This window comes from Crinia signifera, chromosome 19, assembly GCF_055691185.1.
Source record: "Crinia signifera chromosome 19, ASM5569118v1, whole genome shotgun sequence".
In the NCBI taxonomy this organism is placed as follows: domain Eukaryota; kingdom Metazoa; phylum Chordata; class Amphibia; order Anura; family Myobatrachidae; genus Crinia; species Crinia signifera.
Genome location: NC_139226.1, coordinates 94191610 through 94214942, shown reverse-complemented (window position 1 = coordinate 94214942; position 23333 = coordinate 94191610). Strand labels below are relative to the sequence as shown.

At 47.1% G+C, this 23333-nt stretch overlaps 1 protein-coding gene across 7 annotated transcripts in view; it reads left to right on the top strand.

Moving 5' to 3' along the window:
• The window catches only part of CAMTA1 (calmodulin binding transcription activator 1), a 1324131-nt gene that overhangs the window by 1206788 nt on the left and 94010 nt on the right, over positions 1-23333 (top strand). The window contains exon 1 of one of the 7 annotated variants that reach the window (XM_083162953.1): positions 21865-22586. The exons of the other annotated variants lie outside the window; for them this stretch is intronic. Coding sequence (XP_083019079.1) covers positions 22562-22586 — 25 coding nt within the window. The 5' untranslated portion in view covers positions 21865-22561. Of the gene's footprint in view, positions 1-21864; positions 22587-23333 lie in introns of those variants that run through there. 7 annotated transcript variants of the gene reach the window in all.

The following is a 23333-nucleotide window of genomic DNA, read 5'->3' as shown; positions in this document are numbered from 1 at the left end:
CGGCACCGACAGAAATAAGTCAGTTCAGACTGACTTTTTTTTTTTTTTGTAGGAGAAAGAAATCGATCGGTTGGCAACTATCGAATGGTTTCTCTCTCCTTCAGACACATGCAAGGGGATTTGTTCACATACATCCCCTCGCACGGTACCGTGTGGCTTCAGCGGTCGGGAGAGGGGCGGATGTTCGGCTGGAAGGTGGGCAGAGTTTTAGGGCTTGCTAAGCAGAGAACCTTGCTGAATCAGGCCCTTAGTACGGTGTTGTATTATAACATGGATTAGTCTAATGTGCTGTATTCAACAATAACAATGGGGTCTATTTACTAAGCCGTAGAGAAACAATGGGCCTTATTCAGGTCCGTTCGCTCGGACCCCATAGTTTATTTTTGGAGGCTGCAATTATCACCCTCCTGAGATAGGAGCAGGTATCCCAGTAAAGCAGGGCTTTGGGGCTGGGCGCGAATGCCTGGCGAGCCATAACTGCAGAGACACTTATCGCTAATACCATGCATTTGGCCACTGTGACCAACATGGGACTGTTCGTGTCAGAAACCGTGGTGAGCTTTCGCATCTGCGCATGCATCCACGTTCCTTACCAGCTCGCTGGTGTGTCTTGCGGCGCAGGCCCCTGTCCTGTACCATCTGCGACTCCCAAGTCGACACAAGTGTCAACTCTGCAGTTCCTATATCCCCTGTGTCGGTTCCCAAGCTGTCAACTCTCCTGTCGACTCCCAGGTCGTCAACAGCTGTGTTGGCTCCCAGGCCGTCAACTCCTGTGTTGGCTTCCAGGTCGTCAACACCCCGTGCCAGCTCCCAGGTTGTCAACACTCCGTGCCAGCTCCCAGGCCATCAACACTCCATGCCGGCTCCCAGGCCGTCAACCCTTCGTGTCGGCTTCCAGGCTGTCAAATACTCATTGGCCTCCCAGGCCAGCGCAGACCAAGGTTCCCCGCTCCAAGTTCCAAGCTCACTGCCACTAATCACTTTCCATCTCCTGTGACTGGCCAGTTCGCTGTGGAGAACTCAGGTCAGAGGGCCGGAACCTCACCACCGAACACACCAAACCTCCTTACGGGGGGGTCCCTGATGAAAACCGTTGGTGGTGTTAGACTCTGTGCCTCTGACCAGAGTCTCTTCAACTCCGTCAGTGTTACTCCTATGAACTGTCCTTACCTAAGCCTCCCGTGTTCCAGTTCCTAGCATCCACCACTGACCCACTGCTGCCACAGCCGATAACACCAGAGACCCAAGCCCTGACAGTTCGCCCTTAGCAATTTAATAGCTCTGGATCACTTTATAGTGTAGCTGTGTAATAACCTATTGAATCCTTGTATGCACAGGAGTATAACATTATTACTTGACCTTTATATATATATTGCTATCACTGTCTCAGATAATGAAGATCATTTACTAACACTGGTCCTGATTTAGAGTTTTATTGCAGTTGAGCGATTATTGGTGGCTGCGTCTAGGTCACGCTACGTGTCTCGCCTGCAATGAGAGTGAATGACAATCAGGGATCATTTGGGGGGAGTAGCGCAAAACCAAAGACTGTACCTGTCACATGCAGAACTGCCCTCACTAATACCCCTTTTCCTGTGGCTGCCTGCTGCTTCCCTTCCCATCCTTACATCATGTCACATGCAGCCCTGTCCTCACTAACACATCACTGATCTCCTGATATACTCGGTGCTGCTGGGGACCCTGCTCCTCCCACTATATAACTCTCAGTCTGTGGCTTCCTGCTTCCTCCCTTCCCCTCCTTACACCATGTCACATGCAGCCCTGTCCTGCTAACACATCACTGATCTCCTGATATACTCTGTGCTGCTGGGAACCCTGCTCCTCCCATTATATAACTCTGTCTGTGGCTTCCTGCTGCCTCCATTTCCCTCCTCACATCATGTCACTGCCACTGTCACATGCAGCCCTGTCCTCACTAACACATCACTCCTCTCCTGATATGCTCTGTGCTGCTGGAGTAACCTGCTCCTCCTACTCTCAGTGTGTGACTTCCTGTTGCCTCCCTACACCTCCTCATATCATGTCACTGTCCCTGTAACATGCAGCCCTGTCTTCACTGACACAGCAATCACCTCATTATATATTCTGTACTGCTGGGGACCCTGCTTCTCCTACTATATAGGCCATAGACAGAGAGTTCTCTGTCTATGGCTTCCTATTGCCTCCCTTCCCCTCCTCACATCATGTCACTGTCCCTGTCACATGCAGCCCTGTCCTCATTAACACATCACTCATCTCCAGTTATACATAGTTATACATAGGGGGACCCTGCTCTTTCCACTATATAAAACTCAGCTTGTAGCTTCCTGCTGCCTCCATTCTCTTCCTCACCTCATGTCACTGCCCCTGTCACACTTCAAAACTGATTACACACAGACTTGAAGGTGCCTAATGATAGTAATAAAAAAGGTCCTCAGTCCCTAGTGATATACACTTATATCAGGAACATAAGATATTAGACTCTGCCACCTTTTCTCTTTGATTCTTGGCTTAAAAAAGACTATAACAAGCTAAACCCTTTGTAGTCATTTGATGCCATTTTTCTCCTGCCATGCTAAAGTAATTTTTTCCCAATGAATATGTTGATCCTGATAGTTTATGATAAGCAAAGCAGCACCCTCGTCTCTTCACATAGCGAGTCTCTGACATTTATCAAATGTCTTATTTAGCTTGAAGCTAACACGTACTCACTGAGATATTTGACATCATTTAACATTTATCGTCCGCACAAAGCTTCTCTTAAAGTGGACCCCGCACATAATGGAGGAATACATCGGAGGTCAATCTGATTTGATCTCTCCCCTGCATGTTCACAGGGGAGCGATGTTTTGAAACTGTGCATGCACATGAGCATTTATGCGCGTGTGTAGTCATATAGTACAAGCAGTCGTGGCAAATTGATTTTTTGCCGGCCCCTTCACACCCAGGGCCACCACTAGTGATGTTGGGGCCCGGGACTGACCTTCAGCCCAGGCCCCCCATCGACATCCCCCAACCCCGCGCCGGCACCCTGCATCCCCCTACCCACCCAATTACTGTAACTTACCAGCAGCGGCGGCGAAACATCTCCCTCCAGCAGCGGCGGCGCACCATCTTCTCCCTCCTTCATGAACGGTTGGGACTCGGAGCATGCACTGTACAGTGCAGCCTGCAGAGCGCCGAGCCCCTCTGTATCCTAGACTTGGCGCTCTGCAGGCTGCACTGTGTATTGTCAACAAAAGAATCCTATGGGAAAATTTGAGCGCTAGGGACAAGTGTACTGTGCCGCGTACAGATGGCTGCCTTCTGGTAGAGGGATGCCGCCCTCACTTTGGGGGTAAACAGGAAAAAAGAACCAGTGGGTGCCTTCTGTACGCTAAAACTATTTATTACACAAATAACACAAAAACTGTGCACTGTGTATTGTGCATGCCTGGCTGGGGGTGCCGGGTGGGGGGATGCATTGTGCGGGTGCTGGGAGGGGTAGTGCCGTGCCACTGTGGGCAGCTACCCGGGCCCCTCCAGAGGCCGGGGCCCGGGACAGTGGTACCCACGGCACTCCTCTGTCGGCGGCCCTGTTAACACCTAGCAGTGCGGACAGGGGCGTTCCCATGGAAATTCAGTGGTGACGCGGGTGCAGGGGACAGGCAGCTGACGTCAGCGGATGTCAGCTACCCACCCTCTTCCCATACAGGGGCACCACAGTTCTAAGACACCAGACACAAGCGCTAGTGAAATTATTCACTGGTCGGCAACCATCAAATGATTTCTGCCCCGCACACAAGCTGCGAATGGATGGGGAAATTGCATTGCGAGGAGGGGGGGGGGGGCGGATGGTCGTATGGGTGACGTTTAGATGATCTGCAAAGCTAAAAATGTTGCAGCTTTGTGGGTCAACCGGAATGACCCCCGATTGTGTAGACTCAACCCAACTCCAGCCCTGATTGTAGCATAGCTATTCTCCATAAGTATTTATCTAAAATGCATACAGACAAATTTTGGTCCCGATACTTTGAAGTGCAATTTCTAGTTTGTTGGTACCATTCCCCGTGCCAATATTAGTACATTAAATAGAGGCTATATGCCCGCAACATCTTATGGGCATGATGTACCCCTCTGTCACAGGCCCGGCCCCCCTGAACAAGGGATGGTCATAGAAGGGTTCTGCATTGATGGAACCATTGGAACATAGAGAGGGAAAACAAGGATGACTTTACCCAATGACAGTCCTCCCTCCTCTACTACTCACCAGGCAGTGGACCAATCATAGTTGGGGGCAGGGCTTAACATGTGGTGCCATGGGATGGAGCTAGACTTTATCTCCTGGCACCAGAGACGGGGGATAAACTTGCAGAATTTTGCACTTTTACATGCAAACCTAGCGATTGAGTAAGAAAATGTGCACCATCCCCAGTGATATCATTAGATCCTGATGAACTACCAGAATTCTGTGGACTAAGCCCACAAAATGGCCGACTCTGCCCACCGTATTTTGGTGACAGACTAACTTTAAGTGAAAAACAGAAGCCACTAATAGTTGTGAAGGACAAAGCTCACCGGTAAACTGCTCCAGAGGCACATTACAGCTAATTCCTCCATGTCAGGCAGTTAATGAAGCATGTACTTGCCGAGTACTGAGAAAATCTTGGAAGGAGTTTATCTACATTAATCGTGGGTTTATTGCTATCACAAAACAAGTCACTGACTCAGTGTTGGCCGGCAAATATTCTGTCATTCAGAAATCAGTTTTATCTCTTTGTTCATTTGAGCAAAAACTGGCTCAAAGAAGATCAGAGACAGTAATACACGCACACACACACACACACATACACACACTCACACACACACACACACACACACACATACACACACCACCTTATAAAAATGCATGTATATGTATTGATTGCACCACATTTATTTGAAACAAATTCATTGCTTAGCAGTCATACCCAGGATTATAACCTGTGACCTGTCTCACTGGAGGCAGACACCATACTTTATACCCCTTTCCCATGGCAAATGCCGGGTCCTGGGAGCAACCTGGCATTTGCACTAATTGGTGCTTAAGGCAACACGGCTTATTGCTGGGTCGCTGATATCATCCGGGGTGGGGCGGAGCTGCGGCGTGTCAGGCGGGGGCAGGGGAGAAGGCAGCTCTGAGGTGACGCTGCTGCCTCCTCCAATGAAGGGAATGGAACCCGGGTTACCTGTTCAGACTGCCAGGAACCCGGGTCCGACAAGGGATTAACACTGTTTATACCCCAGGTCGGATTGCCGGGTTGCTGGATCCGGGATATTCAACATGGCCCTTTCTTTCACACGGCACGTCAACCTGGATCGTCCCGGTAACAACCCGGGATTGAACCATTACTATTAGGCAGTAGTAACTTTATACAGCTAGAATTTGCATGCTTCCTTTACTTTGATGGAGACGGCCATCTTTACACCGCCGTAGCTAACCCCACACTCCGGAGCACAAGAAATGTAGCGTTTTGGGAAGGGAGGAAGAGAACAATATTGCCCCTCTCAGCTTCTGCGCACACACTGACAGCAAACACAGGTTACTGGACAATTATTTAGCGGCATATTGGCATATTCATTTCCGTAAACTCTTATTTAAGGCACACCCTATCAATCTGAATTTTAGTGATATTCTATCTTGTCTGCTTAAATGAACCGGCCCTGCTATTTCTGCAGCTGAATATCTGAATGATCAATTAATGCTCAAATTAACCAACAACAATTCAGCTCCTTCACAGTTTGTCCAGACTGTCAGATCAATGTCTGTCTGCTTGAATATATCAAATTGACAGTGTGCAGCGAGCAGCCTCCCATAAAACATTACGACTCATTGAATCAAGGTAAAAACAAAGCTCTGATCAGTAACTTGTTGGGCAAAACAAGGCCAAACATATTTAAAAGATTCTATCTACAGAACTTTAGCTCTTCAAAATGCTTAGTGATTCATAATTTTGCATGTGGCTGCCATGACAACCACAGTCACATAGCATATAGTTTAGTGATCATAAAGGCTCTGGAACACCTTTGTCTGTACTATAAAATCCTTTCACTTTCATTGTTTGACAGCTGGTGACTTTTATGTGTCTGTGTGTCATACTTACATACTCTTTGGAAAGGCACAGGAGACTCCCAATTTTGGGGGGTAGTCCCTCACACACCCCTGGAATTGTGGGTGAATCCCCTGTATCCTGGCCACTTCCTAGTGAAATAGGTGGGATGGTGATATAATATCAAAAACTGTGGCTGAAATGGTGCAAACTGCATTGTTTTTGGATGCAACCCAATGGACCCATGATTTGCGGCATTTTGATACAATGGATTGGTGTCTAATGCCGTGAGAGCCTGTCTAGACTACCAGAGCATCAGCTTTGTCTTATTTTCATGCTTCTCCATGAAAGGTGCAATACAGTGGCCTCCACAGAAAAAATAAAATAAACCCATCGGCCCCCCCATATGAAAAAAAAACACACTGGTCCCCACAGGTAACAAAATAAATCAAGTGATGATTAGTGGATGACAAGAGGAGGAGGGGCCATCAGCCAGATCTGGACCCACAGGTGTCAGAAAGGGGTGATCTCATATGCACAGGATACAGAGACAGGACTGGAGCAAGAAGACCAGTAAATACTGTACCAATTGAACTGGTGGTGGCTGTAAACTGGTGTGGACATCTCTAGCTCTGGTGGCACACTTGAGAACAGCTCAAGCCACACTAGTGTGCCACAGCCCAGTGGTTGGAAAATGCTGCCCTACTGCCTAACTCTCACCTCGCCACCCACAGCCTAACCCTAACCCTCTGCTGCCAGCCACCCTATACAGAATGGGAATGCCCAGCATTTTATGGTCATCCTCATGAAAACGCTGGGAGTACCCCTGGGAACGCAGACGGATAGACGTCACATGACGCCAGCGCCCGCCCACTTTTCGGTGATCTGCGGCAGGAATAAAAGTCAGTTTAGACTGAATTTTATTACCAAAGTGGAGAGAAATCATCCGATGGTCAAATGATTTCTCTGCCCTTTGGTTGCATGCGAGGGGATGTGTTCTTGTAGAGGGGATGCAGGCGGCGTGCTGGTAGGGGGGTCAGGTGTTTGGTGGGGTGGGGTGGGGCTGACCTGTTCGCTAGGCTGAATCAGGCCATATGTTATACTGAGCATACGCACAAGCTGCATTTGTGGATATTATGCTGGAATAGAAGAAAGTCACCCGCTGTAAGTCTTCATGAGTATCCAGCTTATGCATTGAACTTAATGAAATCCCCATTCTCAGTGCAGCTCGACGGCTAGCGGAACATATGACAGTGACCTATAACTTACATTGTCATAATGGCCTTTTTGTTTTTCAGAACAGAACTGTATATTTCATTATGAATGGGAACAGTTGGGGGGCAAATAGCTGAATCTTTATTACTAATGCCGCCTGATTCCTAATCGCCACATAACTCTGAGCGGTTGTCCTAGCAGGCACACTGAGTCATGGCACTCCGGAACCCAGAGCCTGTCCTCCGTCACGACTAATTAGGGCAAGTTATTAAATCATTTATAATAATAAAAGTTAATAAAGTCACCCCCCCTTCCACTTTTTTAATAGCGCAGATAACAAATATAAGCAATAAACCGTCGTCTAATTTGTTTCCCGTCTTCCTGTTTAGAAAGATGAAGTTTTTTCATTACATCATATTGTGAAATACTTCAGTTTTCTCCCGCTTGATTTGTGTTTTTGCTGCGTAAAGTCAATTTATTCCTTATTGACTTTTAGCAGCTTAAAAAATGATTCAATCACAGGATTGTGCTCTATGTTTTAAATAAGGAAATATGGCTTTTTTGTGTTGGTTTATTATCGTTTGCTCCGCAGTCCATTACATTGTGATATATATCAGCTTTTCCCAAATATATTATGTGTTACCTCTTGCTGCCAAGTGCGGGGATTAGCTGCTTTCAAGAAATGAGAATGAGTTTTGCAAACAGCTTTAACACAGTTCCCCGATTCTAAGCTCCGAGGCTTTTTGTGGTCCAAGCTTTCTTGAAATGGCTTGACACGTTGGGGAGATGGGTGTCATCCTTTTCAATAGCAAACTCACTTCGGTGGAAATGCATGGTCATCGTTGACCTATATCAGGTCAGATTCATATTCTCAGTTGTTCGACCCATGAGGCAGAGTCAGAGCCGTATCCAAGAGAAGGTGAGGAACAAGGTTCTCACCTCCTGACCTACATCTTGGCTCCTCCATCTTCGGCTTACTCTACCATCATTAATTTCAGAGAGGAGCCTAAAGCTAAATAACTCTCCTGGGGCTCCTGCAATAACGGAAGAGCTACAACTACGGCTGTTTTTACTCCGCTATACTGTTTGCAATGCTCCAGTGGCCATAACATATTGCGGGGTCCGCACTCCATATGGTGATCAGTGGTGGCTCCAGACGATGGGCTGCAGCACAGTCCGAAATTCCAATGGCGGAGCAACATCAGCTGCCAGTGAGTCAGGTTGCAATGGCAGTTGGCGTGGCTTCCCTTTTTGAATTTTGATCTGTGCTGCAGCAAACCCCCCCCCCCCCCCCAAAACCCAGTCGAGCGCACGTCCACCCCGCCACCCGAATGGCCCCTACGATGTGAACGGATGTGTATGCATACAAATCCGCTCGCATGCGCCTGCCCTCACCAGCAAATGATTTTTCCTCTATTCGGTATGACACCAAAAACAGGCAAGGTCACGTCTGCGTTTGCTGGGGTCCTTCCATTGTTCCATGGGCGCGCCCACCATTTTTATGTGCGCGCCCATAAAACTCTGGGACGCCCCCTGCCTGTCACTCAATGCACTAGCAGCCAGCCCCGTACATGCGCAATGGCAAAAATGCGCATGCGCAGACCTAAAACATAAGAGACGGTGCCAAATTCGGACCTCTTCGAACGCCACGTCTGAATCAGCCCCTATCTACACAAGTTATAAGCTAGGGAACATGATGGCTCACAGACAATGTCTAGATAGACAATAGGTCGGCACCGAAAGGTTGACATTCATTAGGTTGACATTGACAAAAGTTGACACAAGCAAAATTTTGCCGTGGCAATGGTTGACACACAATGGTCAACATGAGTTTTTCACAATTTTTTAATTTTTTGGGACTTTTTCATGCTTTATCAGGGTATATGTCATTGGGTCGACTCAATTTAGATCGCCATGTATTGGGTCCACCACTATAGGGCAACAGGCTTTAGGTCAACACCTGAAACTGGTCGACATGACTAAGGTTGACAGGGTCGGAAGGTCAACACAAGCTTTAGGTCAACAATTGGAAGGTCGACAGTCGAAGGGTCAACAGGAGTTTTTCAAGTTTTTTCACCGTCTAAGTGCCGCCCCGAGCAGGCATCAACATGTCGCCTTTTAAGTGGCTTAAAGATGTAACCGGACTATGTACATTCTACAGTGCATCTGGTACATTATCCTTAATGTACTACCATTGTTTATACAGTGTACAGATATAAAAGCTAACTATTCCTCACCTCTATGAGGTGAAGTACCACCACTGAGAAGCCACTCAACTGACCAAATGAATCCTTTGTAATGTTGGGTACACACCAGCACGATGCTGCTTGTGAGCGGGTCGTCACAGGAATGTACAACCCGCTCACGAGCTGACGGAGCTGCTGACCCGCCACCGACCAACACCGAAAAAGCCCCTGGTGTGATCGCGACCCACTACAAAGGTCGTTTCTGAGATCCAACCTGCAGCAGGTAGAATCTCTGAAACGACCCGCAGGGCCGCACATCGGATCGGGATCGCATCAAAAGGGCAGCGAAATGGCCCAAAACATGGCCGATTCACATACAATCGGTCGAGATTGTATCTAAATTGGCTCATTTTGGGCCATATCGTCCTGTTGTGTACCCCACATAAAGTGAAAGTAATTTGCAGAAGCCGTCATTTTGACAAGCTTTTAACTAATATATTTTTAACCCTTTTATGTCCAACGTCTAGTCAGGCTCAACAGCCCTAGCGCTAGTAGCAGATCCAGTGGTGAACCACTTTAAAAAATAAGAACATTAACATTGTTCAACATTCAATGTAGACCATTTTTGAATGAAAAATAAATAAATAAATTACTATTAAATGAAACATTTAAACCAGACTGAATTGCAAAAAAAAAAATTGGGACAGCAAAGGGTTAAAGGGGCCCAGATGTACTCTCTAATGGTTAGCCAAGCCTCTTTGGTAGCTAGAATCACCCCCTCTGGATTTTGGCCACACCCATGAGAATGGGCCTCTACCACTGCATTTTTCTGGCCCTACATTCTCCATTATGATACGCCTAGAAAAAGCAGCACCGCTTAAGTTTATCCCCAGTTTCCCTATCCATAGACAATTATATTCTAGTCAGGAATCCTATAACCTACAAGTATAAACCTACGCAGCCATAGAAAGAGTAAGCCTTATTTAGACCACCAGCGCACAGATGGAAGGGTACACAAAGTACCCTAACCCAGGACAGAGCTTCTGCCAAATACCTCCGAGGTCCCATCGGGCATGGCCAGAGACCGGCCCACCTTTTTTTCATTGTTAAAGTTATTCTCAATCCGCTTTGCTTCGGTTTGTATACACTTGTTACTGGCAATGTGATATTAATTGGTAGATGTCTATAGAATTTAATGAATGACGGTATCTGCTCATCTTCCAAGGTTATCCTGATGTCTGAGTGATCCCCTTGTACTGCGCAATGTTACTCGCAGAGATAGTAAACTGCAGATAATTTATCGCCGTTGGACGCACTTACATAACCCAGCGCGGAGAAGTCTACATATATTGATGTGCTATATTTGGCATCATACAGACTCTGTGGCACTTTGATCATTTGGCCTCTAATACATGTGCACTAGTACACAGAACATAATGGGAGGAAAATCATCTTGGAATTGTAAAGACTGCGATGTCGTGTCTGATTACTATGATTAATACATAGGTATATGAACTCCTTCAGGTTTTATAGCACAGGAGCACATTGTTCCATGTATATAAATCATATATATATATATATATATATATATATATATATATATATATATTTATGTCTAGTATCCATTTTTGTGTCTCCGAAACACTGCCATCTGTTGGCAGCGGGTGAAACTACATCTCTTTCTCTCCCACACATGCACAAACACAAAGGCAATCACGAGGTAGAGGACTAGCTTTTGAAGCATTTGCTTCGAGCGGGCTTACTAGTGAGTAAGAATTCAGTTATGCGGAAAGGATACTGGGAGTGATAATGGTGCTGATAAATACTATACTGTATGGGGAGACCAGATAACATTTAACATATTTATTAAGAGAACAATCCAATTTACTACAGAGCAGGATAGTAAAAATGTTGCAAGTATATAAAATATATGTAATATCATAAAATGGCATAAAGGATATATGACAAAAATAAATAAAAATAGCAAAAACAGGAATGAAGTAGATCCAGAGATTTACCAATGCGTTTCGTCTAACTTATTCAAGTGGGACTTATTCCTTTGTGCTTTACAAACCCCTCCCCCTGTACACACTGTATATATGGACCGGGTTGGACATGGTCAAGGGCCCATGGTGAGAAGAGGAGGTGTGGCCAGTGCTGTTTGTGTGTGGTTCATGTTATATACAAGGTGGCGCTGTGACGCAGTAGTACCGGTAGACCCCGATGAAAACTGCTTTTAAAGTGTTTTATTGTCCCTTGTAATGTTCAGTGTTATAGAGTACGGTATCCGGTCCCTGGGTCACTAATGGTCGACAGTGACTAGGTTGACATCTAAGAATGATCAACATACCCTAGGTCAACAATGATGAAATGTCGACACAAGATTAATGTGGACATATACATGGTCAAAACTCAAAAGGTTGGCAAGAGTTTTTCTTTTTCTTTTTTGTTTATACCGACTTGGTTCATACTTTACTATCCCAGTGGTCATAAAGTTTGATTATAACCAGGGCTATTTTTCTGCAGGCTCCAGCAGGAACTGAGGCCCTTATTCTAGTTCACTCTTTCTGACAAAATATTTCTTAGATGGACAAAACCATGTGCACTGCAGGTGAGGCAGGTGTAAAACCCCACCCAAATCTAATTATCTCTGCACAAGTAACACCTGCCTCACCTGCAGTGCACATGGTTTTGTCCATCTAAGAAATATTTTGTCAGAGTGAACTAGAATAAGGGCCTCAGTTCCTGCTGGAGCCTGCAGAAAAATAGCCCTGATTATAACAATATGCCAATTGCAAAGGGTGAGTGGCTGACTACACATTAACTTCAGTACCCGCCCCCAATTCGTAAAAGGCTGTGCAGCGAAATGTAAGTCCTGGGCTTCCTTTCGGTTACGTGCAGAGGAAAAATCCTTCAATGGTACAGTAAGTGGTCATCCAAGGATTTTTCATCTGCGCACGCGTTTGCAAGTGGATGTGTAAGCAGCATACATATCAGCTGCGGCTCGCAGCATAGTGAGCAGGCCTGAATTACCCCCCATATACACACAATACATAACACAGTGCGATTAGGCTATATTTAGGGTATTACATATGCCATGCAGATAAGATATGGGAATTATCCAAGGTTAGCCGGAACAGATGCATTACTGTTTCCAACATAAAACGCGAACGCTGCCTTTAACGGTCTGTTGTATTTCATTCTTCAGATGCAACCAGACAAGTCCACTTACACTGACAGTGACGCCGGGATAACTATTATCAGTCCAGGGGGTTCTAAATATATTTAGGCTCCAGCATTCCCATCAGCTCTGCTCTATCCCTGTGTCTCTATCACCTAAATAGTTTCCGGATAAATATAGCCTTTATAGCGCAGTAGTCGGTTACATTTCCGTCGGCCATCCAGTCGCAACTGTATCAGGGCTATAAAAACAGATATTAAATAAGGCACCATAATACAGATTAAAATGAGCTCACTGCATTCGCATGTTGCCCGCTGCAGACAGAGTGTACGAGAGATGTATTTATAATTTATTTTTTATTGATCTTGTTACTATGAATTGCTTTAATATTTCAAAGGAATTCACACGGCGGTTATTTAAAAGTGTATTTAATATTAAAGGTCTGTTATGGTGACGAGAAATGGTATTTGTAATCTGTTCATTTATTGATTTATACATTTTTGGGAAGGGGGTGATACATGTATGTATTTTCCTTTTATTTTTCCAGAAGTTGCATTGGGCAGATATATATTAATCGTTTGAGTGCCAACATCTCTGTGAGAGATGTGCAAAATGTAGGCTAAAAATGCCAGCGCCGCTCACATGTTATATAAATTCAAATTAAAAAGTGTTGTGTAAAAAAGAGATTATATTTCCCATATAAGGTAACATTACAGGTAGGTGTGAGGGTGTATTAGTGCGGGGAGTATAGGTGTGAGGGTGTATTAGTGTGGGTAGTATAGGTGGGAGTGGGGAAGGTGTGAGGGTGTATTAGTGTAAGTAGTACAGGTAGGGGGGAGGTGTGAGGGTGTATTAGTGTGGGTAGTATAGGTGGGAGTAGGGGAGGTGTGAGGGTGTATTAGTGTGGGTAGTATAGGTGGGAGTGGGGAAGGTGTGAGGGTGTATTAGTGTAAGTAGTACAGGTGGGGGGGAGGTGTGAGGGTATATTAGTGTGGGTAGTACAGGTGGGAGTAGGGGAGGTGTGAGGGTGTATTAGTGTGGGTAGTATAGGTGGGAGTAGGGGAGGTGTGAGGGTGTATTAGTGTGGGTAGTACAGGTGGGGGGGAGGTGTGAGGGTGGGTTAGTGTGGGTAGTATAGGTGGGAGTAGGGGAGGTGTGAGGGTGTATAAGTGTGGGTAGTACAGGTGGGAGTAGGGGAGGTGTGAGGGTGTATTAGTGTGGGTAGTATAGGTGGGAGTAGGGGAGGTGTGAGGGTGTATTAGTGTGGGTAGTATAGGTGAGAGAAGGGGAGGTGTGAGGGTGTATTAGTGTGGGTAGTACAGGTGGGGGGGAGGTGTGAGGGTGTATTAGTGTGGGTAGTATAGGTGGGAGTAGGGGAGGTGTGAGGGTGTATTAGTGTGGGTAGTATAGGTGGGATTAGGGGAGGTGTGAGGGTGTATTAGTGTGGGTAGTATAGGTGGGAGTGGGGAAGGTGGGATGGTGTATTAGTGTGGGTAGTACAGGTGGGAGTAGGGGAGGTGTGAGGGTGTATTAGTGTGGGTATTATAGGTGGGAGTAGGGGAGGTGTGGGGGTGTATTAGTGTGGGTAGTACAGGTGGGAGTAGGGGAGGTGTTAGGGTGTATTAGTGTGGGTAGTATAGGAGGAAGTAGGGGAGGTGTGAGGGTGTATTAGTGTGGGTAGTACAGGTGGGAGTAAGGGAGGTGTGAGGGTGCATTAGTGTGGGTAGTATAGGTGGGAGTAGGGGAGGTGTGAGGGTGTATTAGTGTGGGTAGTACAGGTGGGAGTAGGGGAGGTGTGAGGGTGTATTAGTGTGGGTAGTATAGGTGGGAGTAGGGGAGGTGTGAGGGTGTATTAGTGTGGGTAGTATAGGTGGGAGTAGGGGCGGTGTTAGGGAGTATTAGTGAGTGCGGGAGTATAGGTGGGAGTAGGAGAGATGTAAGGGTGTATTAGTGTGGGTAGTACAGGTGGGAGTAGGGGAGGTGTGAGGGTGTATTAGTGTGGGTAGTACAGGTGGGAGTAGGTGAGGCGTGAGGGTGTATTAGTGCGGGTAGTATAGGTGGGAGTAGGGGAGGTGTGAGGGTGTATTAGTGCGGGGAGTATAGGTGGGAGTAGGGGAAGTGTGAGCATGTATTAGTGTGGGGAGTATAGGTGAGAGAAGGGGAGGTGTGAGGGTGTATTAGTGTGGGTAGTATAGGTGGGATTAGGGGAGATGTGAGGGTGTATTAGTGTGGGAATTATAGGTGGGAGTGGGGAAGGTGTGAGGGTGTATTAGTGTGGGTACTATAGGTGGGAGTAGGGGAGGTGTGAGGGTGTATTAATGTGGGGAGTATAGGTGGAAGTGGGGAAGGTGTGAGGGTGTAGTACTGTGGGTAGTATAGGTGGGAGTAGGGGAGGTGTGAGGGTGTATTAGTGTGGGGAGTATAGGTGAGAGAAGGGGAGGTGTGAGGGTGTATTAGTGTGGGTAGTATAGGTGGGAGTAGGAGAGATGTAAGGGTGTATTAGTGTGGGAATTATAGGTGGGAGTGGGGGAGGTGTGAGGGTGGATTAGTGCGGGTAGTACAGGTGGGAGTAGGTGAGGCGTGAGGGTGTATTAGTGCGGGTAGTATAGGTGGGAGTAGGGGAGGTGTGAGGGTGTATTAGTGCGGGGAGTATAGGTGAGAGAAGGGGAGGTGTGAGGGTGTATTAGTGTGGGTAGTATAGGTGGGATTAGGGGAGGTGTGAGGGTGTATTAGTGTGGGTAGTACAGGCTGGAGTACGGGAGGTGTGAGGGTGTATTAGTGTGGGTAGTATAGGTGGGATTAGGGGAGGTGTGAGGGTGTATTAGTGTGGGTAGTACAGGTGGGAGTAGGGGAGGTGTGAGCGTGTATTAGTGTGGGTAGTATAGGTGGAAGTAGGGGAGGTGTGAGGGTGTATTAGTGTGGGTAGTATAGGTGGGAGTAGGTGAGGTGTTAGGGTGTATTAGTGTGGCTAGTATAGGTGGAAGATGGGAAGGTGTGTGGGTGTATTAGTGCGGGTAGTACAGGTAAGAGTAGGGGAGGTGTGAGTGTGTATTAGTGCGGGGAGTATAGGTGGGAGTAGGGGAGGTGTGAGGGTATATTAGTGTGGGGAGTACAGGTGGGAGTGGGGAAGGTGTGAGGGTGTATTAGTGTGGGTAGTATAGGTGGGAGTAGGTGAAGTGTGAAGGTGTATTAGTGTGGGTAGTACAGGTGTGAGTAGGGGAGGTGAGAGGGTGTATTAGTGCGGGGAGTATAAGTGGGAGTAGGGGAGGTGTGAGGGTGTATTAGTGTGGGTAGTACAGGTGTGAGTAGGGGAGGTGTGAGGGTGTATTAGTGGTACAGTTGGGAGTAGGGGAGGTGTGAGGGTGTATTAGTGTGAGGAGTATAGGTGGGAGTAGGGAGGGTGTATAAGTGTGGGTAGTATAGGTGGAAGTAGGGGAAGTGTGAAGGTGTATTAGTGCGAGTAGTATAAGTGGGAGTAGGGGAGGTGTGAGGGTGTATTAGTGCGGGGAGTATAGGTGGGAGTAGGGGAGGTGTGAGAGTGTATTAGTGCAGGAGTATAGGTGGGAGTAGGGGAGGTGTGAGGGTGTATTAGTGTGGGCAGTACAGGTGGGAGTAGGGGAGATGTGAGGGTGTATTAGAGTGGGTAGTACAGGTGGGAGTAGGGGAGGTGTGAGGGTGTATTAGTGTGCGTAGTATAGGCGGGAGTAGGGGAGGTGTGAGGGTGTATTAGTGTGCGTAGTATAGGTGGGAGTAGGGGAGGTGTGAGGGTGTATTAGTGTGGGTAGTACAGGTGGGAGTAGGGGAGGTGTGATGGTGTATTAGTGTGGGTAGTATAGGTGGGAGTAGGGGAGGTGTGAGGGTGTATTAGTGTGGGTAGTACAGGAGGGAGTAGGGGATGTGTGAGGGTGTATTAGTGTGGGTAGTACAGGTGGGAGTAGGGGAGGTGTAAGGGTGTATTAGTGTGGGTAGTATAGGTGGGAGTAGGGGAGGTGTGAGGGTGTATTAGTGAGTGCGGGAGTATAGGTGGGAGTAGGAGAGATGTAAGGGTGTATTAGTGTGGGTAGTACAGGTGGGAGTAGGGGAGGTGAGAGGGTGTATTAGTGTGAGTAGTATAGGTGGGAGTAGGGGAGGTGTGAGGGTGTATTAGTGTGAGTAGTACAGGTGGGAGTAGGGGAGATGTTAGGGTTTATTAGTGTGGGTAGTATAGGTGGGAGTAGGGTCGGTGTGAGGGTGTATTAGTGTGGGTAGTATAGGTGGGAGTAGGGGAGGTGTGAGGGTAAATTAGTGTGGGTAGTATAGGTGGGAGTAGGGGAGGTGTGAGGGTATATTAGTGTGGGGAGTATAGGTGGGAGTGGGGAAGGTGTGAGGGTGTATTAGTGTGGGTAGTATAGGTGGGAGTAGGGGAAGTGTGAAGGTGTATTAGTGTGGGTAGTACAGGTGTGAGTAGGGGAGGTGTGAGGGTGTATTAGTGGTACAGTTGGGAGTAGGGGAGGTGTGAGGGTGTATTAGTGTGGGGAGTATAGGTGGGAGTGGGGAGGGTGTATAAGTGTGGGTACTATAAGTGGGAGTAGGGGAGGTGTGAGGGTGTATTAGTGCGGGGAGTATAGGTGGGAGTAGGGGAGGTGTGAGAGTGTATTAGTGCGGGAGTATAGGTGGGAGTAGGGGAGGTGTAAGGGTGTATTAGTGTGGGCAGTACAGGTGGGAGTAGGGGAGATGTGAGGGTGTATTAGTGTGGGTAGTACAGGTGGGAGTAGGGGAGGTGTGAGGGTGTATTAGTGTGGGTAGTATAGGTGGGAGTAGGGGAGATGTGAGGGTGTATTAGTGTGGGTAGTATAGGTGGGAGTAGGGGAGGTGTGAGGGTGTATTAGTGTGGGTAGTACAGGTGGGAGTAGGGGAGGTGAGAGGGTGTATTAGTGTGAGTAGTATAGGTGGGAGTAGGGGAGGTGTGAGGGTAAATTAGTGTGGGTAGTATAGGTGGGAGTAGGGGAGGTGTTAGGGTGTATTAGTGTGGGTAGTATAGGTGGGAGTAGGGAAGGTGTGAGGGTGTATTAGTGTGTGTACTATAGGTGGGAGTAGGGGAGGTTTGAGGGTGTATTAATGTGGGGAGTATAGGTGGAAGTGGGGAAGGTGTGAGGGTGTAGTACTGTGGGTAGAATAGGTGGGAGTAGGGGAGGTGTGAGGGTGTATTAGTGTGGGGAGTATAGGTGAGAGAAGGGGATGTGTGAGGGTGTATTAGTGTGGGTAGTATAGGTGGGAGTAGGGGAGGTGTGAGGGTGTATTAGTGTGGGTAGTACAGGTGGGAGTAGGGGAGGTGTGAGCGTGTATTAATGTGGGTAGTACAGGTGGGAGTAGGGAAGGTGTGAGCGTGTATTAGTGTGGGTAGTATAGGTGGAAGTAGGGGAGGTGTGAGGGTGTATTAGTGTGGGTAGTTTAGGTGGGAGTAGGGGAGGTGTGAGGGTGTATTAGTGTGGGTAGTTTAGGTGGGAGTAGGTGAGGTGTTAGGGTGTATTAGTGTGGCTATTATAGGTGGAAGATGGGAAGGTGTGTGGGTGTATTAGTGCGGGTAGTACAGGTGAGAGTAGGGGAGGTGTGAGTGTGTATTAGTGCGGGGAGTATAGGTGGGAGTAGGGGAGGTGTGAGGGTATATTAGTGTGGGGAGTATAGGTGGGAGTGGGGAAGGTGTGAGGGTGTTTTAGAGTGGGTAGTATAGGTGGGAGTAGGGGAAGTGTGAAGGTGTATTAGTGTGGGTAGTACAGGTGTGAGTAGGGGAGGTGTGAGGGTGTATTAGTGGTACAGTTGGGAGTAGGGGAGGTGTGAGGGTGTATTAGTGTGAGGAGTATAGGTGGGAGTGGGGAGGGTGTATAAGTGTGGGTACTATAAGTGGGAGTAGGGGAGGTGTGAGGGTGTATTAGTGCGGGGAGTATAGGTGGGAGTAGGGGAGGTGTGAGAGTGTATTAGTGCGGGAGTATAGGTGGGAGTAGGGGAGGTGTGAGGGTGTATTAGTGTGGGCAGTACAGGTGGGAGTCGGGGAGATGTGAGGGTGTATTAGAGTGGGTAGTACAGGTGGGAGTAGGGGAGGTGTGAGGGTGTATTAGTGTGGGTAGTATAGGTGGGAGTAGGGGAGATGTGAGGGTGTATTAGTGTGGGTAGTATAGGTGGGAGTAGGGGAGGTGTGAGGGTGTATTAGTGTGGGTAGTACAGGTGGGAGTAGGGGAGGTGAGAGGGTGTATTAGTGTGAGTAGTATAGGTGGGAGTAGGGGAGGTGTGAGGGTGTATTAGTGTGAGTAGTACAGGTGGGAGTAGGGGAGATGTGAGGGTGTATTAGTGTGGGTAGTATAGGTGGGAGTAGGGTCGGTGTAGGGGAGGTGTGAGGGTAAATTAGTGTGGGTAGTATAGGTGGGAGTAGGGGAGGTGTGAGGGTGTATTAGTGTGGGTAGTACAGGTGGGAGTAGGGGAGGTGTGAGGGTGTATTAGTGTGGGTAGTATAGGTGGAAGTAGGGGAGGTGTGAGGGTGTATTAGTGTGGGTAGTACAGGTGGGAGTAGGGGAGGTGTGAGGGTGTATTAGTGTGAGTAGTACAGGTGGGAGAAGGGGAGGTGTGAGGGTGTATTAGTGTGGGTAGTATAGGTGGGAGTAGGGGAGATGTGAGGGTGTATTAGTGCGGGTATTATAGGTGTGAGTAGGGGGGGTGTGAGGGTGTATTAGTGCGGGTAGTATAGGTGGGAGTAGGGGAGGTGTGAGGGTGTATTAGTGTGGGTAGTACAGGTGGGAGTAGGGGAGGTGTGAGGGTGTATTAGTGTGAGTAGTACAGGTGGGAGAAGGGGAGGTGTGAGGGTGTTTTAGTGTGAGTAGTATAGGTGGGAGTAGGGGAGATGTGAGGGTGTAGGTGTGAGTAGGGGGGGTGTGAGGGTGTATTAGTGCGGGTAGTATAGGTGGGAGTAGGGGAGGTGTGAGGGTGTATTAGTGCGGGTAGTACAGGTGAGAGTAGGGGAGGTGTGAGGGTGTATTAGTGCGGGTAGTATAGGTGGAAGTAGGGGAGGTGTGAGGGTGTATTAGTGCGTGTAGTATAGGTTGGAGTAGGGGAGGTGTGAGGGTGTATTAGTGTGGGTAGTACAGGTGGGAGTAGGGGAGGTGTGAGGGTTTATTAGTGTGGGTAGTATAGGTTGGAGTAGGGGAAGTGTGAGGGTGTATTAGTGTGGGTAGTATATGTGTGAGTAGGGGAGGTGTGATTGTGTATTAGTATGGGTAGTACAGGTGGGAGTAGGGGAGGTGTGAGGGTGTATTAGTGTGAGTAGGTTTGATTTGTAGGTATTTTTTTGTGGGTACTGTAGGTGGGAGTGGTGTAGGTATCAAGGTACATTGGTATTGGTAGTATATGAGATGGATATTCAGTGATAGCTGTGAAGGCTGCTGCAGAGTTAGGGCATGGTTAGGAATTACATGAATGAGTACCAGCACAGGAAAAATATTGTAGGTGGGAGCGATAGGTGTTTTCAAGAGGTGAGGTACGGATGGAGGTAGACTCAGAAAGGCAAGATAGCCATTTAAGGTGTAGAAAGTGGGCGGTGTTTGTAAGTAAGGTGTAGCAATCTTAATGCAATTCCGGAGGATACCTGAATCCAGAGTACGGAAAGTTGGGTGGTAAGTGTGGGGCAGTGATAGAGGAAAATCAGCCTTACAGTACCTAAGCAGAGACGGGTTGCAGCGGGTATAGCAGGGTGATGGGAATGCCAAATCGTGGGTGCATACTGTACTTAAGGTGGCAGATAATTAGATGGTCATAGGTCTCTGTCTTTCTTGTTAAGGGCATAGTTTCTACATTTACTAAAAAAAAGTATATATTTCCAGCATATTCTATTACGCTTTACAATAAATGGTATTATATCATTGTTTATAGTAGTGATCGAGTGTTAAGCTCTCCTGTGTAGTCTCTTGTTCTAATTGATTCTTAGTACTGAAATAATAACATGCATCGTTTTAGGTGCCTCCGCATAATAAATTCTGCCGGAACTTTATCAGATTTATATATGTATATTCCTACCTTGTATAAAAAGTAATCTGACTCCCCTTTGCTATGTATGTTTCTTGCTTCTATTATGTTAGAAAATGCATCTTCCCCACCGTTCCCAAAAGAAAAATTAGCACAAAAAACCCAAATCAACCTCACAGCTTCCAATACAAATGGAATAACATCAATAAAAGGTTTTCAACAACAACGGTCACAAGAATGCAACCGTCTTTCCCGAAAGCATCAATGTTCTCCCTCGCCGCATCCGTGAGAAGACGAGGACTTGAAGACTGGGAAGAAGTAATCACAGAGTAGGAGCCAGTACTTCTTTGTGTTCAGTTCAGCATGATGGGGAGGGGTAATAATCATCACCCCTGCAGTGTGTGGGAGGCCCAAATAGCATTGCAGAACAACAACTGCTAGGCTGTAGCAAAGTGTGGCAGCCGCAGGCCCTGCAAGTAAACAAGTGGGCAATCATGTTGCACCTTGGATTTGCTGCATAGTATCAAGAACACCCCCCCCCCCCCCCTCCCCAAACACACACACCCCTCCTCTCATTCCAAGAAAAAAAAAATAGATATCCTTAGTGACGGGGGAAGGGGGTGGGGGTATAAGTCGTTGATATTTAGCTGTAGCTCAGTATAAACCTGAAGGAGCACTTTAAATCTGTCTTTTTAGGTTATTATAATCTACAAAGTAACGACAAAGCAGAACCCTATAATTGCATCGCCCTAGGAACAATGCATTATTTATTTTGCAAGTTTTATTTTTGCAATAAAGAATATCATAATGCATCATATAAATCAACATAAACAACAATTGTAAAGCGCAACAGAATATACTGCAGAATATAAATGTTAGTAAATACATAATAATAATAATAATAATAATAATAATAATAATAATAATGGATGTGCGAAGTCCAGCCACTGCTGCTGTTGATTGACCTCAGGATGATGCTGAATGTGATCAAGGCTTCTCCAACAAGAGAGTTAATATTTGATAATTAGTGCCCTTAATCCGGATTATGAAGGCTGCAGCTTTGAAGGGGGGAGGTGAGATGATCCAAGCACTTAGATGATAAAAAGAAGAAAAGGGTAAAATAAGTGGTGGGGGGGGGGGTTGCTGGGCTGTGACACCCCCTTCCCTCTCCTGCTGCAGTTCCCATCAGACCCCCAGTGCCTATTTTAGGTCTCTCTCCCTGTGGCTGGTGTGCTCAGAGCACAGCTGCCTGCCTTGATTTGTCATAATGCAGAGAGAAGAGGAGAGAAAAGGAGTTTGCTTCTGCTGCAGCATTGCAGGTACGGAGGCATTGAGAGGACAAAAGAAGCCTGAGCTTCTCCAGCAACCCAAAGGGGGGGGCCAAGGCAGCCCCTCCCAGCAGAGGAGGCAGCAGACAGTTGTCATCTGAGGGCAACAAGCAAAGAGAGTGAGAGAGAAAGAGAGGTGGGAGCAGGAGAGCAAAGGGTGCATACTCCAGCACTGTTCCATGGACAGCTCCTGGGATCCTGAATTCTTGGAAAGTCAGCTTCTGGCTTGCTTGGACTTTCTTGGAGGCAGCCAGGGCAGAATTGGTTTAGGAGGGGAGGGAGAGGTGGGGGAACTACAGTATATAGTCTGCCTTCTCCCCTTATCATCATAACCATAATTAGGACCACCCAGGGACACAGCTGCAGCTGAGTGGACAAAGCTCTGGACTGTGAGAGCCAGCATCATTCAGCCTGATAGTTGCAGAGGTGGACAGTTGTGTTTACCTTGACACGTGTTGTAGACAGATCTGCCTCTGTATCACAGAACTTTACACCATTATCTCTTCTCATTACTCACTTTTTCTTTTTTTTTTTTTAATTGACCTGTCGTGGCCAGGAATGTGCTTCTTAAAAGTGGACTTTTTCTAAGCTGGAATGTCAATGGAGACTAAACTGGAAGGTAGATTGTCATTTTCTGTGTCTGGGAAGGGGGAATATGATGTTTCTGTTACTGTGTTGTCTTGTGATGTGGTTGGTACCTTTGTCATTTTTCGTGGTCTTTGTATATACGCTTTAAATGGTGCAACATTATTCTGTGCAATGTATCAGAAGCCTTTCCTACGTTCCTTTGGCTCTGGGGTTGCAGGGACAATGTGTAAAAGTGCCTTGGAAGTTTTCCTTTATTGAAATGGGAACAGGAGCTGTTTAGTTAGTTACCTATATTAACCACACACATTCTATCCTCTGTGTTAGGAAAGGTACAGTAGGGGTTGGTTAGTGGTGCATTGAATGTGCAAGACTGGGAGCATTATTAGCTGATTCCTGTGCGGTTCTTGCACAAACTCCCCAGCAAATTTCTACCCAGAACTTTTTTCTTTTGTCCGGCCATGGAAGGGTGTGCGGTGATCCTGGATTTACATAGCTACTGATAAAGCCCTGTTATATATAGACTTCTGTTTCCATGCAGGACAATCAACCACATAAGTGCACAGAAACAACTTATGGTACCTTCTGATATAGTTAAACATTAAACGGCGCAGGAAAATAAAGGCTGCTCTGCTCTGGGAATACAAACTCAACTCCTCCTGTAGGGGTTTTTGTTTAAGACGTACTGCAGGAGAGGGGGACTCTCACCAGAGCCCCTCTACCAAACAAAAGCTGCTTGCATGTTTTGCTTGGTCAGAACTGCAGCTCAACTATAATAAAA